Consider the following 16,239-nt stretch of genomic DNA (forward strand, 5'->3'; position numbering starts at 1 on the left):
TTTATTGCAGCATGATAAGAAAATCCTGCTTCGAATAAATATGTAGTAGTAAGCGGAAGTAAGACTTGTTTTGGCACAATGGGGTACTCTTCTCATAAATTCACGGAACACCTATTCACGTTCCGCGGAACATAGTTTGGGTTAGTATATTCCAAACGCCAATTCGTAAATATTTGTCTCCCAATTTAAAATACAAAGCCAAAAAATTCAAGTTAATCATCATTCAATATAATATATCAATTTTAATAGTCACATATAAAAAGGAAGATAATAATATTATATAAATGTTCTTTTGCAAGAATTTTTAATTAATATAGACGTCAACCGGAAAGTTATTTTAATTATAATTCTAAGTATTTTTTAATTTATTTATTTTACATATTGTGGACATTACAAATTATAAGTTTAAGACATTCACAACATGACATTTCGAAACAAAGAAATATTATTAAAACAGTATTAGGTACATAGCAAAAGAGATAGATCAGTAATAAGTTATTCTACAGTATAAATGTGTAAATATAAAAAGTATAAAGTATATAGGTACAAGAAAGTACACCGGATGAGTTAAGCAGACCCTATTGTAAGAATTTATAAAATAACGTCCAACTTTACTCATCTTCACGTAGATGGAATATATCAACATCCGAAGCGTTTAGTTAAACAGAGTTATTGCCCTCCCAATTAATATCACAATTGACAGGTTAGTTCTGCTCCTCGGGAGAACAAACAACTGATGCTCCTGATTTCTAAGATAGTTATCAGGGACACACAAGTCAATAATACCGAGAATGGCAGAGTTCTCATTCACACCACGTATAAGTCGAAAAAAATACGTGGCCGAATATTTATATATTCTAGCACTTAAACTACAGTATGTACGCATACCTAAGAGAAAATCAGTTGGATAAAGCCACGGATAGTATCCATATAACCTAAAATAAAGGAGTATCAAAAATTTCTTTTGAACTCGCTCCACCAATACGGTCATATTTCAACTGATGCAGGGCTCAAACCCAATAATACTAAATAATATTATAATACCAAATATAAGTCAAGATTTAAGGATATTATTTCAAAACTTTAATTGTTATCACCCTGAATATGAGGATAATCGTGATGGCAATCTAAGTATTGTTTATCCTTTCGAGGAACACAATACTAGAGAGAAAGGAAATCTAATCGAGTTGTGTTATGATGCCACTCTGGTGTCCGGATATAAAAAATAAACATGGTCTCAATTTCGGATATTACTGGAAGAAGAATATTCATCTGCAGATATAAAGCCTTTAAATTATTGTCCCCATTTTCGACTATTTATTCACGTGAGAAAACTTTTTCAGATTTGTCAGTAAAAAAAATGAAACAGAGAAACCGAATGGATTCATCGAACCCTCGGTTATCAACTATTCTAGCAAAGATGCAGCAGCAGATTTTGCACCTTTATTTTTAAAACTGCTTTAGCAAAATTACGTACGGTTTTATTATGACAACTTATTTATCGGTTTCTGATTATTTTATAATCTACTAGCTGAAGTACCCGGCTTCGCACAGGGTCACTTCGTGGTTATATTTATCTTAGATATTTGAAAAATAATAAGAGTTAATTATTTTTTTAATATTAAAATATCTGTGTAATACAATATGGCAATATGAAAATAATTCTAATAGGAGTAAAGGTCAAACATAAGAACACTAAATTAAAATCGAATCCAAAATATGAAAACGTTATTAATGTTATTAATATGTAGTAAAAAAAAATCAAAATTGGATCGAACAAACAAACAACAAACTTTGTATTTTATATAATAATAATTTAGAAACCTTTGCAAGTGTGCGCACAACAACTGACAAAAGTTTCATCGCAATCGGATGAATGGTATAGGAACGCATACGAATATTAGAAGAAGATGATTTTCTAAATCAGAAATCTTTGTGGGCATGCGCATGACAACTCACCAAAGTTTCATTGCAATCGGATTTATGGTAAAGAAAAGCATACGAATAGAAGAAGAAGAAGATGGTTATACTAATTCAAAAACCTTCGCGGGCGTGCGCACAACAACTGGTCAAAATTTCATCACAATCGGATGAATGGCATAAGAACGCATACAAATAAAAGAAGAAAAAGATGATTGTACTAATTCAGAAACCTTTGCGGGCAAGAGCACAACACTTGATCAAAATGTCATTGCAATCGGATGAATGGTATAGGAACGCATAAGAATAGAAGTAAAAGATGATTTTCTAATTCAGAAATCTTCGTGGGCGTGCGCACGACAACTCACCAAAGTTTCATTGCAATCGGATGAATGGTATAGGAATGCATACGAATAGAAGAAGATGGTTGTACTAATTCAGAAGCCTTCGCGGGCTTGCGCACAACAACTGGTCAAATTTTCATCGCAATTGGATGAATGGTATAAGAACGCATACGAATAGAAGAAGATAGAAAGAAGAAGAGGAAGAAGATGATGATTTTTCTAATTCAGAAACCTCATGGATGTGCATACAACCACTTACCAAAATTTCATTGCACTCGGATGAATGGTATAGGAACCAAGGAAGAAGAAGAAGATAGTTGTACTAATTCAAAAACCATTGCGGGTGTTACCACAATAACTGACGAAGGTTTCATCGCAATTGGATGAATGGTATAGGGACCATACGAATAAAAGAAGATAGAATGAAGAAGAAGAAGAAGAAGAAGAAGAAGATGGTTGTACTAATTCAGAAACCTTCGCGGGTGTTGGCACAATTATTGACGAAAATTTTATTGCAATCGGATGAATGGAATAGAAACGCTTACGAATAGAAGAATATAGAATAGAAGAAAAAGAAGAAGAAGAAGATGGTTGTACTAATTCAAAAACCATTGCGGGTGTTACCACAACAACTGACGAAAGTTTTATTGCAATCGGATGAATGGTATAGGGACCATACGAATAAAAGAAGATAAAATGAAGAAGAAGAAGGAGAAGATGGTTGTACTATTTCAGAAACCTTTGCGGGTGTTAACACAACAACTGACGAAGGTTTTATTGCAATCGGATGAATGGTATAGGGACCATACGAATAAAAGAAGATAAAATGAAGAATAAGAAGAAGAAGAAGAAGATAGTTTTACTATTTCAGAAACCTTTGCCGGTGTTAACACAACAACTGACGAAGGTTTCATCGCAATCTGATGAATAGTATAGGAACCATACGAATAAAAGAAGATAGAATGAAGAAGGAGAAGAAGATGATAATTTTTCTAATTCAAAAACCTTTATGAATGTGCATACAACCACTTACCAAAATTTCATTGCAATCGGATGAATGGTATAGGAACCATACGAATAAAAAAAATAGAATGAAGAAGAAGAAGAAGATGAGGATTTTTCTAATTCAGAAACCTTCATGGGTGTGCATACAATCACTTACCAAAATTTCATTGCATTCGGATGAATGGTATAGGAACGCATACGGGACAGACACACAGACAGACAGACGTACAGACAGACAGACATTTATTTTTATATATTAGTATAGCCTATACTCTTCCCGCAAGTGCAAGCAATAAGTTTACAAAGTTTCATCGCAATCGGATGAACGGTATGGCTGCGCATTAAATACGAACAAACAAACACACAAACCCACAAATATTAGTTTTTATATATTAGATAGATAATATAAAAATCAATATTTGTTCGTATTTTATGCTCTGCCATACCGTTCATCCGATTGCGATAAAACTTTGTCAACTTATTGCTTGCACTAGCGCAAAGAGTATAGGCTATATCTTATATAAAAAAAATGAATGTCTGTCTCTCTGTCTTTCTGTCTGTCCCGTATGCGTTCCTATACCATTCATCCGATTACGATGAAATTTTGGTAAGTGGTTGTATGCACACCCGCGAAGGTTTCTGAATTAGAAAAATCATGATTTTCTTTTTCTTCTTCATTCTCTTTTCTATTATTAGTATGGTTCCTATACCATTCATCCGATTGCGACGAAATTTTCGTCAGTTTATTGTAGGACACCCGCAAAGTTTCTAAATTAGAAAAACCATCTTCTTTTTCATTATATCTTCTTTTATTCGTATGGTCCCTATACAATTAGTCCGATTGCGATGAAACTTTCGTCAGTAGTTGTGCCAACACCCGCGAAGGTTTCTGAATTAGTACAACCATCTTCTTTTTATTCTAATCGTATGCGTTCCTATACCATTCATCCGATTGCAATGAAATTTTGATCAAGTGTTGTGCTCACGCCCGCAAAGGTTTCTGAATTGATATAACCATTTTCTTCTTCTGTTTATTCTGTTTCTTCTATTCTATCTTCTTCTAGACTATTCGTATGCGTTCTTATACCATTCATCCGATTGCGATGAAATTTTGACCAGTTGTTGTGCGCACGCCCGCAAAGGTTTCTGAATTAGTAAAACCATTTTCTTCTTTTTCTATTCGTACGCGTTCCTATACCATTAATCCGATTGCAATGAAACTTTGGTGAGTTGTCGTGCGCATACCCACAAAGATTTCTGAATTAGAAAATCATCTTCTTCTTCTATTCGTATACGTTCCTATACTATTCATCCGATTGCGATGAAACTTTTGTCAGTTGTTGTGCGCACACCTGCGAAGGTTTCTGAATTAGTATTATATAAAATACAAAGTTTGTTTGTTTCATGCAATTTTGATTTTTTTGTACTACATATTAATAAAGTTTTCATATTTTGGATTCGATTTTAATTTAGTGTTCTTTTGTTTGACCTTTACTCCTATTAGAATTATTTTCATATTGCCATATATTACACAGATATTTTAATATTTAAAAAATAATTACCTCTTAATATTTTTTAAATATCTAAGATAAATATAACCACGAAACGACCTTTTGCGAAGCCGGGTACTTCAGCTAGTCTATAATATAATATACTTAAACAAAATACTATATAAATAGTATATATATTGATTTAGTGGTTCGTAGAACAATTAAATAAATAACCAATGTTTTTCAACATAAACAAGTAGACTGGACTATAAAGCAATGTTTTTTTCTCAAATGAGTCCATAAAACTTTTTGCGAGGGCTAAAAATATGATTTTGACAAAAAAATAATGTATTGAAGAAGAAGACAAACTGAGAATATGTCAATAAGACTACTGTTCTAAACGACGCGTTTATACCCACGATATCCGCGCGGCTTAAGCGTTGGACTATCACGCCGTGGGTCCCAGGTTCGAATCCTGGGACTGGCAAGTACACATATTGTTTTTCAATTTGTGTGTGAGTCAGGGTATGGACCTAACAGGTTGAGCAAGTGGCTGACATCCATTTCTCGTAAAAAACAAAATCTGTTAATACAAACCTCTACTCTGTGGAGGCCCATATGATCCTATTAGGATCGGACATGGTCGGGAAAAAAACGACGCGATTATAATGATTTTATTAAGAGTTGACTATTTTATAGTCATAATAGTTTTAAACGACATTTAAAGATACGGGTAACCAGCATTCGGTGTTGTTTTTGAGAGGTATATTTGAACAAAACAGTTCCGATAGACGATGAAGAAGAAAACAAGTGAAGATATAGAATAAGATCAATAGAAATGCTTCGAATAGAATTTTCACGAAAATTTACAAGGCCAACTTCCTGTAAGAAACTTGCATTCCGTATGAATATTCCTGTAAGACTCGTATCCAGTGACAGATTTGAGTACCTTGGTATCAAAGTGGGACAAAAGCCACCTCCCACTAAATTCATGTTTTAATTGATTATGGTAGTGCAAGTGATGCTCTTTTCAAAAAATCCACCAAAAGTATCAAAAACGGTAGTTTTCATAGAGATTTCTGAGTTTAAAGTTGGTATGTTATATGAAAAACAGACACTTTTCACACATGTTTGTGAGTCTCCTGTAAAATTTTGTAAATGGCTTATGTCCCACTTTGATACCAAGGTACTCATTTCCTTTTTCACAAATCACAATACATGCATCAGTAGTCATCTTTCATGAATTTATATTCTTTGCGTAATATTTTACATTCAATTTGTGAGAATTTTTTTTAATTATTTCTGGTAAATTTTAATAACTTTATGACGTTTGCATCACAGAAAATCAAATCGTCACTGCCCGCAATCTTAGTTACGGTTTAAGTGACTCCATAGAAATTAAACATACCGGAAATTAGAAATGGTGTGTGGCGTTTTAGTAATATTATATTTTACTTAAATTTCATAAAAATTAAAGCCCAAATTTGTAAAAGTTATATACATAAATAAAGTATTTTTTGAAAGGTTTACAGTAATTAATGTAGAAGTATTACATAATATAATATTCGGCTTACAAAAGTGTAATAATATAGTGAACAAAAATTTTAAACTCAGAATGTAACACAGCAAAACATTTTACTATTTAATAAACTTTGGAATTAATACACTAACAAAACAAGGTTTTTCTTCATGTTGCTTTTAAGATGTTAATTCAACCAGATGTGATACGTTTTGGCGTAGCTTTTTAATTTAAAAATGTAAGGCAACGTAATCCCTTCGAAAGATGCATTCTTTTGCCTGCTTATCCTTTGAGACGAAACTAAGAAATATTATTCATATAAGAAAATGCGAAAAACTTTCAACTCTTTTCCCAAGTCGTACGTTTCTCCTTTTGAATTTATATTAAAATACTTTTTATTTTGCGACTTATGGAGAACTTTACAGAAGTCCATTCAAAGCTAATATGGATTCGTTTCACATAAATTTATTTAAGTGTTTTGCAACGTAATATAATGAGAAATAAAGTGAATTTATATTATTTTTTTTGTTTTCTGCGTTAAACAGGGTGACCTCATTTTATTGATTATTTTATGTCTTCATAATCCATTTTGACTTTATATTAACGGCCCACGTACGCCATATAGGTCAAAATGGAGCTTTTATGGTATTTTCAGAGCATAACCCTGGACATTCCTTAAATGTTGTGGATAATCTATTTATATAATTTTGAAGCCTTATTATCCTTTATATTTATTTTAAACATTTGATGACTGCATAAAGTATTTTTATTACATACAATAGTATTCTTTTAAACCTCTCAATCTAATGTTTTAGAATATAGTCATATTTCAGTACATCCATGTGCAGTGGTGTTAAGATTTTTTAGATGTATTCATTTTTAAACGCATTTATAAACCATTAGTAAAATATTGACATTATTATAGTGAAATATTTACGATAAAAAATTATATTTATAATCTCTGTGATCCCAAATTTGACAATAATTAGGCATTTTATTCTTCAAAAAATGGGCACGATTAACGCATTTGAAAATAATTTTAAAGATATTGATTATAAGCTAGGTCTTTGATCATTCAAATCTGATAAAACATTCTACGAATAATGATTGTTTTATAATAATTATTGACCTAAGAAAAAGGTAGTATTATTTTGAAATACGCCATTTCTATTGACATTTCCCAGTAGTTAAGCTACAACATACGGCCGTAGCCATAAATTGACAAATGATAAATGAAGTAGCGAGTAAGATTATGTTAACGCGCGTGTTTGAACATGTACCGAACCGAAAAAGAAAATCGTTTTTTTCGGTTACCCATAATATTTTAAAAGTTTACTCTTTGTTTAATACAACGACCAACTGGCATGAAGATGGCAGTAGTGGCTGGAAATCAGTGTGTATGTCTAAAAGTCAAAATTTTTACCATTTCTCATTTAGTGTTGAAGTTGAGTTCAGTGTTGTTAAAAATATTTTACCAATTAATATTTTGCGGCGTACCTAGTTTGTTAGTTATTTCTTATTTCTATTAATATATTATCGTAATATATTTTTAATTTGAGTATATACATGAGTACATTTGGGATCAGGAAAGATTTCAATTTATTTATTGAGACATAGTACATTTTTGCTTTTTTCATGAAATAATCATCAACCATTTCAGAGGTCGCTATAATTTCATCCGTTTTGTTTCAGCAAACATGAATAAATACATATACCTATGAAGAACTTGATAGTATGAAGGAAGATGATATTTTTGAATTTTGATGACATAACAGATGGAAAAGCTGTTGTCGACAATATGTCCATTGGTTCATATATTGACCAATGGGAATTTTAGTTTTTCTGAATTATTCATAAATATTTTTTTTATTTTTAATATCAAATTTACTTAATTTATCGTAGAAAATTTTTGGCTTTCCACCGTGTGTCCTTCTTCCTTCTTTACTGGACGTTTCGGACTCGTTGCAGAGGCCATTATCAAGAGATTCGATAATAAATTTGATAAATTGTTTGATAATGGGTTTCTTGATAATGGCCTCTGAAACGAGCCCGAAACGTCGAGTAAAGAAGAAAGAAGGACACACGGTGGAAACCCGAAAATCTTTTACGATAAAAAAACAACCGTGAAAGCCTCAAACATTATATTACTTCATTTATATCATAAGTATTTCAAAATATCATGGTTCAGTTCTGAAAACAAAACAAAAAAATGCCCTATTAAGGGTTAACACTAAACTGAGATAATAATTATAAAAAGCATATTTAATTAAAAATAACTCAAAATCCACGCCCGGGGCCTAAGTTTAAATAAATAGGCTTTAAAAAAATTATGCGCTCGGTAAAGTATTCGATAAATAACAATAAAAATTATAAGCAAAAAGATTTTCACTTCTCGCGAAGGGAAAGTTTTCATTAATTGACTTACTTAGCTTCAAAAGTCGTTTTCCGTTTTATACCCACTAAAACAGGGTAAACTTTTTTTCCCTTAAATTAATGAAAACTTTTGTTTTCTTTTAATCTGAGAAAGTCTACCGAAAGAAAAATAAAAACAAAAAAATCGGCGAAAACTCGGGAAAAATCTAAGAAATTTTATACACTAAGGAGATAAAAGTTGTTAACATTAAATCTTATTTTAATCTATCCCGTTAAATGCGAAATTCATTAATGTCTTTATAAGCTGAATTGAAATTCTTATATAAGTATCTTCTGAAAATAATTTAAGAGACTGGGCATATTCTATTCGTTAATAAGTATTTATATGTGTAGAGTATAATATGCTTCATAATATTGCACCCGGGCTGTAGAATGAAAATGATGTAGGTACTTAATATATTCTAAAATATATTTTTACCGTATATTATTGTCTATTTATATTTGTTACTAGATATATTAATACAAGTAAATATCATTTGATCTAATTTTATGCGAGGTAATCAGGCAAGGAGGAGGAGCAAAGCGAAGATTGCAAAAAAGTGCCAGTTATAAAACGTATACTCTCGTATAGTTATCGTTATAGTTAATTATATATATATAGTTATTAAACGTATACTCTAATGCGTCAATTACATTGAGCTACTTTACGAGCTCTTTGTTGGCGAATTTAAAAGCGGGCGATTTAGCTACTGCGATTATGATGATGAAACACAAAACTTTCCATTCGCTGAGAAGCCAACAAGTTAGCGACTATTTTGAAAGAAAGTAGTTCGTTTTTACCGAGAGGTCGCTACTACGCTCTACTGCGCAGACGCAGTAGGCCAACACGCTGGCGTAGCGTGTAAAGTTGACCGACTTTTAACTTTTCTCGGTAGACTGTTTACAATCTGCTTGCTAGCTTGTTCGACGATGACACTGGGCGACTTTACATTATAAATTCTCCAACAAGCAGCTCGTAAAGTAGCTTAATGTAATTGACGCATAAGAGAGGGTAAGACATGAAGAAGACAGCAACTTCTATATTATTATAAAAATCGAAAAAATCATTTATTGTAATCTGATCGCCAAAGAAAATAAATTACAGGTACTCTCATAATAGTTTGACAAATGCTTAGAGTGTGGTAATAGCACATCGAGTGACCACCGTATTGAGAAATTAGTGTGTTGTTACAGAGATTTCAAGATAATTAATAAAATAGGTATAGGGTGCTATAATATTATGAGCTTTAGGAAACAAACACAATCAATCAAAAATAGAAACATTTTGGATGACGAAGAATTTGATAAATGAACGAGATCAGTGATAGAGACCCAGACGACAAATGCTGATACAGCGGTTTACAGATAAATAATTGAGTCTGAAACAGAACTGAAGCAGAACAGAACAGTATGAGAGAGAGAAAAACAGGGAGAAGTCATATTGGAATGTTTACAGGTGGTACTACTACCTGATAATATTTGCTAGCTATTTTATATTTTACTCTCTATAAGCTAGGTTTGTCAGTTTTTTCCCGAACATTACCGGACCCGAGGTCGGATAACGCAACCCGCAGGACAGATAATAATGAAATCAGCTTGAAGTTATCCAAGTTGACAAAAAAATAAATATTAAAAACTTATTTTTTGGATACCACACCTTAGTATTTCATTTCAATTGTAAAACATTAAGTTTGACTTTGAATCAATAAAAGCAGACGGTAATAATTAATTATATTATTAAATATAAATTTAACCATCATCTTGGTATTTTGCAATAATTATTATGCCAAGCTTAACTTCAAATAATTAGTATTTACCATAAAATACAATATGTTCAAACTAGAAATCGGATGATAATATTTATAAAACAAATATTTTATCTCCGCCATTTTGGAATTATTTATCTTTAAAATTTACCTTTAGAATATGACTATTCATCGTACCCCATTTATACATGCATAGATGTACTGTGTGCAGTAATAAAATGTATGGGGAAACATTGTATTATCCTGCAGTTGGCAAGATTGCGTGCATAAATCAAACAAGTTTGGAAGGTTCCAAATTCAACGCGACAGTAAGATTATTTTCGGTCTGCGCCTGCGCAGTAAAGTGATAGAGAACATGCCGAAAAAAACGAACTATTCATTTTGAGCTCCGATTTTCAATACGACCTGTTAGATAATAGTATAAAATGACAACCTCGCATCTCGCTTACTCTTGAAGAATGAGATTGGAGAGACAGTCAGCACTTTTACGTGTAAACAGTTATTGTCATGACAGTTGCATGTGTAACACAACATGCATGTGTAACGGCGCTATTATGCTTTAAAACAAAAGGGCACAATTTCAGTATTAAATTGCCATATAGGAATATTGTAGAACCTACAGCATAGTTATTTGTGCTAATGTGTCATACATAATTCATAATAATCTATCGTTTTATAACGCTGTAAAATAGTGCTACGACATATTTTGACAATACGAACGGCGGTAGGATTAAATTTTTATTTAATACCCCGAACCGCAAACCATTTTGATAACTGACTTTTGTTAATAAAAAACTAATAATTTAAATTTTGTTTGCATAATTCATGGCGGGCGCTTTCAGCGGCGATTTAAAATTTTCATGCTCTGCGAGATAAACCAAAATCGCGGCCATATTTTTTGGTTTCCCCTATATTTCGTGCACACTTCAAAGCGTGCGTTATATTATTATTGTTTATCCTTTGTGGAGATAATGTTATTTTATACGGAGTTTCTCAGAAAGTATGAATTAATTAAAATTTTGGAGATATTCAGATTAAATTAATTCGCATTTAAATACCGCAACGCAAATTCGCCGAAACAATGCTCATTTTAATACAAATATTATTACAGTTGACAGAATGGCTAAATTGTAAAGACATATTATAATACCTATACACCTTTCATTCCCAGGGAGTGTAGATAGGTAGATACACCTTAATTAAAATTCAATTCAAAATCTAATATATTATTTTTTATTTATAATATGCTTTGTCACAATATACAAATAAATATAATATTTAGGGCTTTTACGAGTATTTGTTTTCGTAGTAGATGTATGGGCTTCCACCTCGTGTGCCTCCTCTTCTTTGAATGAATGACACAGTACACTATTTTACTCTGAGCAACGTTAAAACGTCAACTTAACAGATCTTTCTTGGCACACTTAGAGCAGCGTTCGCATTTATATACCTGATGTATTATAGTGGAAGCCCAAAAATTTAAGATAACAAATTAATAAATTAGTATATTGCCTTCTTTTTCTATCGTAATCATTTTGGCATAATACTGCAAAATACTGGCTCAGTTTTCCCTAACTTCCTCTATCATCTGAAAGTATCAGCCCCCTGATAAGGTAAGATTAATAAGACCCTTTTACCAGGCACATTGCCCAAAACAATTATTCTTTCAAAGCTTTCTGTGACATGGCGAACAGTGCACAATACGACGTGGACACATAACACAAACAAAGACTACACCAAACCAATCCACCCCGCACGAGTGGTCGATTGGCTAACAAGTAGTTCTCGTAAAAGTCTGTTAAAATACCTATATAATGGCTTTCTTTTGGATTTTTTTCAAAATTCATATACTTATATAATTTAATGTCCATTTTTAAAACATGTATTTTAAAGTAATAATAAAATAATAATCAAATCTTTTAATTCAGTCCAGCGCTCATTTACAACGTATTGTAACTAAGTAAAATACCGTCTATAGAAAAATGAATAATGAATAAAAAGTGTAATAACGGAGCTTTACAGTTTTACATAATTTAAATTTAAAAGCATTTTCATTCATTTGAATTAATTATGTGGTCACCGATTACAATTAAATAAATGGCTCGAATTAAATTAATTTTGTCTTTCGTGTTTGAACAAAATGCAATTAACCTAATTGTTTAAACGGCATTAAAATGCGCCATGTTTGTTTATAAAATTCGGTCGCGCCTAATTGGAAAACGGCATCGTATAAATAAATACAGCATTGTTCTTTATTTAAATGTTGAAATACGGCGAAAGTCTCGATTTTCAATTATTATTGTTATTTTTCATTTTATTTGTTTTACATTGTTTGCGACTCCGCTCTACTCTTCCTGTGAAATGTGAGTGATGGATCTAGATACTTATCAATCAATAATTGATCTGGCCTGTTACCATTAGTACCACGAATTGGTATTATGATAAAATAAAGCAATATGTATTGACGTTTGATTGTCGTTCATTTGTTTTCTGTTTCATAATAGTACCTATAGGATTTATTGAATTCGAAATTTAAATTGATGATACCAAAATACCCTATACACTTAGCATAAACTTTGGCGGCCCTCGTAGTCCAGTGCGTTACGCGGCGTCTAACATGGGCGAAGTCAATGCGAATGCGACACGAATCGGCGTGGCATGAAAATATCAAACAGTCAACACCACCTGTAGTGGCCTACGGTGCGGGGCTTCAGCGATGCGATCAAACAGTTTGATATTTTTGCGCGAAGTGGACGCGGCGGTATAGGCGTCGCCATGATAACAATTTTATAATAAACATAGGAGGAATTATTTACATACATCTAAATATTTCTAGGCGTTACCATGGTATTAAACAAATTGTATAAATGTGCGATGGTGACAGCTGGTGACTCAGCTACACGTTGGACAACGATGCCGCTTCACATTGTTTTGGATCGTATCGCTTCAAACCGCATCGCGATCGCGTTCGCATCGACTTCGTCCACGTAAGACGCCCAGTAAGGCGAAGATCTTTCATCCGGGAGCTTCTGCTTAGATTCCTTATAAGGTCACAATATTATTTTGTGATTTTCTCAAAACCTGGGTATTTGTGATTGTTGAACTACTATACTACAATACAATACTGTCATTGGACCTGTTGTAGCAGTAAAAAGAATATATATATATATAGGTATATACAACAACAAAATTAAACTATTAGTGGATTTTAACATGTAAGACATTTGTGCCATACCTATCACTGTAAATAACTTAAATATTTTATTTAAAACTGAATTTTAACTACATTGTTATAAGGCTAATTCGTATTTTTTGTCAGATGTCTATAATATTTTCTGAAATGGTTCGTATTTTTCTGTTCAGGTATGGTATGGTATAGCATCTAGGTAGATTATGTAGATTGTTAATGACTAAAATCAATTAAAAAATATACACATAAAGTATGTATTGTAAAACTAGAAACATTTTATTGCTTTAGTGGTAAGTATCACAATATGGTTAGGATTTATTTGCAAAATATTATAAGGAGAGGAGAGAGGAATCTATGAATCTTTAAAATAAAATGCCAATATTGTATAATTGATAGAAATTTATACGGCACGTGCCTTCTTCAAATTCTATTATTTTAATACAAGGGAATTCACTTCATTATCTTTGAAATGAAAAGTCTATTATCTAACAAGATTTAAAGTCCTTAGAATCAATTCATTCAAAACAACGGTACTTACGAACTTCGAGAAAGAAGGAATCTGAAAATCGTTTTCATAATCTACCATCTCCATGAGAGTTTGCAATATTTATTTGTTGTATTATTACCTTGGGATTAGAATTTGAAATATGAACATCTTCCGGAGCATTAGTTTTAGATACAAGACGGAAATTTTTAAAACATGGATATTGTTTTCTGTTTATACACTGCAATAAATGTAATGTTTTTGTTGTTGTTTACAGATATCGCGTAGCTTTTCGTGAAACTTTATGCTGTGGAAGACGACACTCCAAAAACGGAACCGGCTTTTCCCGCGAACAATCCAGTTTCAGAGACACAACGATCGCTACAAGCGGAGAAGGCAGCCATTTTGTTCGAGTTCGCTCTGTATCGTCGGAACCGTTACATAGATCAAATACGACATCACGCCTGTCAAGAAATAGTACACTATCCAGTACTCTTTCAAAAGAATACAACCACGTAAACTATAATGTCTCTCCTAAGTCGAGATGGTCGAACGACACTAACGCCAGTAGCGTTAAAAAGTGGAACAACAATGACGCTAATTGTAGCTTTGGCGCCAAAAAGCAATCCAATCAAAACGCTTTGAAATTGTTTTCAAATATGGAAACCCTCCAAACAAAAGACATGCCGGGCTCTAAACAACGTAAAGAAATTACGTTCGAAAAGGAGACGAATAATTTAATTTTTTCTGACAATCGCGAAGATTATGAAATGAATAATATTAAAAATTACGGCAATTCGCTGTGCGTTGATTTTCCCAGCATGAATACGCGCATGCCGGATTCGAGGAGCGATTCTTTGATTTTGATACCGAACAAACGGTCGTCTCTGACGTTTTTGAACAAAGAATTATACAAAAATGATTTGACAGTCGATGATGATTCGAACATCGCGGAACGTCAGGTTGGTAAACTGCATAATATTCCAGATTCAAAACCAGATGTTTTAGTAGTTTATGGCCACGGTCCAAATAATGGTATCAAAAGGTTTTGTCCTAATAATGGTTTGAATAAAAGTTTTGAATTTTCTAGTAACGTCACGAAACCTAAAGAAGACGCTTTCGTGGAAGCAGTTTGTGATGAAAGTACAAAAATCAATGAATCAACAGATGTCTCAGAAACATGCATATAAACATTATTTAACTAGTAATGATTGAAAAAATAATATTAAATCGAATTTAATGTTTATTATAAAAGATAAAATGTGATTGTAAAAATATAATTATTATCTTATCTAGCTTATGTAAAAATATTAAGAACACTACTGTTTTATATTTTTGATTTTAATATTAGATTCAGTTTATTTTTAATTCACTAATAAGTCGTAAGCATATTTTGTAAGTAAGTACTTATAACATTTTCCTTCTGTAAATTTAAATGCCTATTCATTTTATGTTGCATTTTTTATGAATCGAATACATGGTATTTTTTTTAATATTCAAGTATCGTTAAAAGGCTCAATTAACAATGCTTGTATTTAGAAGAATCTATCGTGATTTCGAATGATTTTCAATGTAAATTGATAAAAACCAATATAACATAATAAATAATTTATTTACATATTATTATCGATATTAAATTTATTGTAGAAAATGTAGAAAAATATTTTTACTATGATGTTACACTATTCCAAATTATTTTTAGGTTCTTTATTCAAATATTTAAATTATAAAAAAATAATTTTTAAACATAACATCCCTTTCACGACTAATTAACCAGTGTTATTCTGTCTAAAGAGAACCATTTTAAATAAAATTTCTCTTACAATTTTTTATTTAATTGTATAAATGTTGCAATAAAATTCTTTACATTATTAAATATTTATTAATTATGATTTGTGTTGATAATGACTGTAATTTCGTGGCTTTTAATGGCTAAAAATAATAATTTACTGACGTAAATACTTATAATAAAATGTTTATTCCAAGAGAAAATATTTGTTCTTTCACTTAATATTCGTAATATTATATTAATTTAATATCACCGTTAAATTATATTTGAAATATTCCCATATTAAGTCAGTAGGTACCTACCTAATGAAAAAGATGTAA

At 31.7% G+C, this 16,239-nt stretch overlaps 1 protein-coding gene across 2 annotated transcripts in view; it reads left to right on the plus strand.

Annotated features, from left to right (window-relative positions):
- Positions 1-15,639, plus strand: part of CapaR (Capability receptor) — a 413,965-nt gene extending 398,326 nt beyond the window's left edge. Inside the window, exons 7-8 of one of the 2 annotated variants that reach the window (XM_085961130.1) lie at positions 14,408-15,092; positions 15,221-15,310. In XM_085961130.1, coding sequence (XP_085817256.1) covers positions 14,408-15,092; positions 15,221-15,223 — 688 coding nt within the window. In that variant the 3' untranslated portion in view covers positions 15,224-15,310. Of the gene's footprint in view, positions 1-14,407 lie in introns of both variants that reach the window. The other variant, XM_085961129.1, reaches the window with a different exon arrangement.
- Positions 15,640-16,239: the final 600 nt, after the last annotated feature.

Source organism: Rhyacophila brunnea, unplaced genomic scaffold, assembly GCF_057557595.1.
Source record: "Rhyacophila brunnea isolate RB1 unplaced genomic scaffold, BYU_Rbru_1.0 scaffold_12, whole genome shotgun sequence".
NCBI classification, from domain to species: domain Eukaryota; kingdom Metazoa; phylum Arthropoda; class Insecta; order Trichoptera; family Rhyacophilidae; genus Rhyacophila; species Rhyacophila brunnea.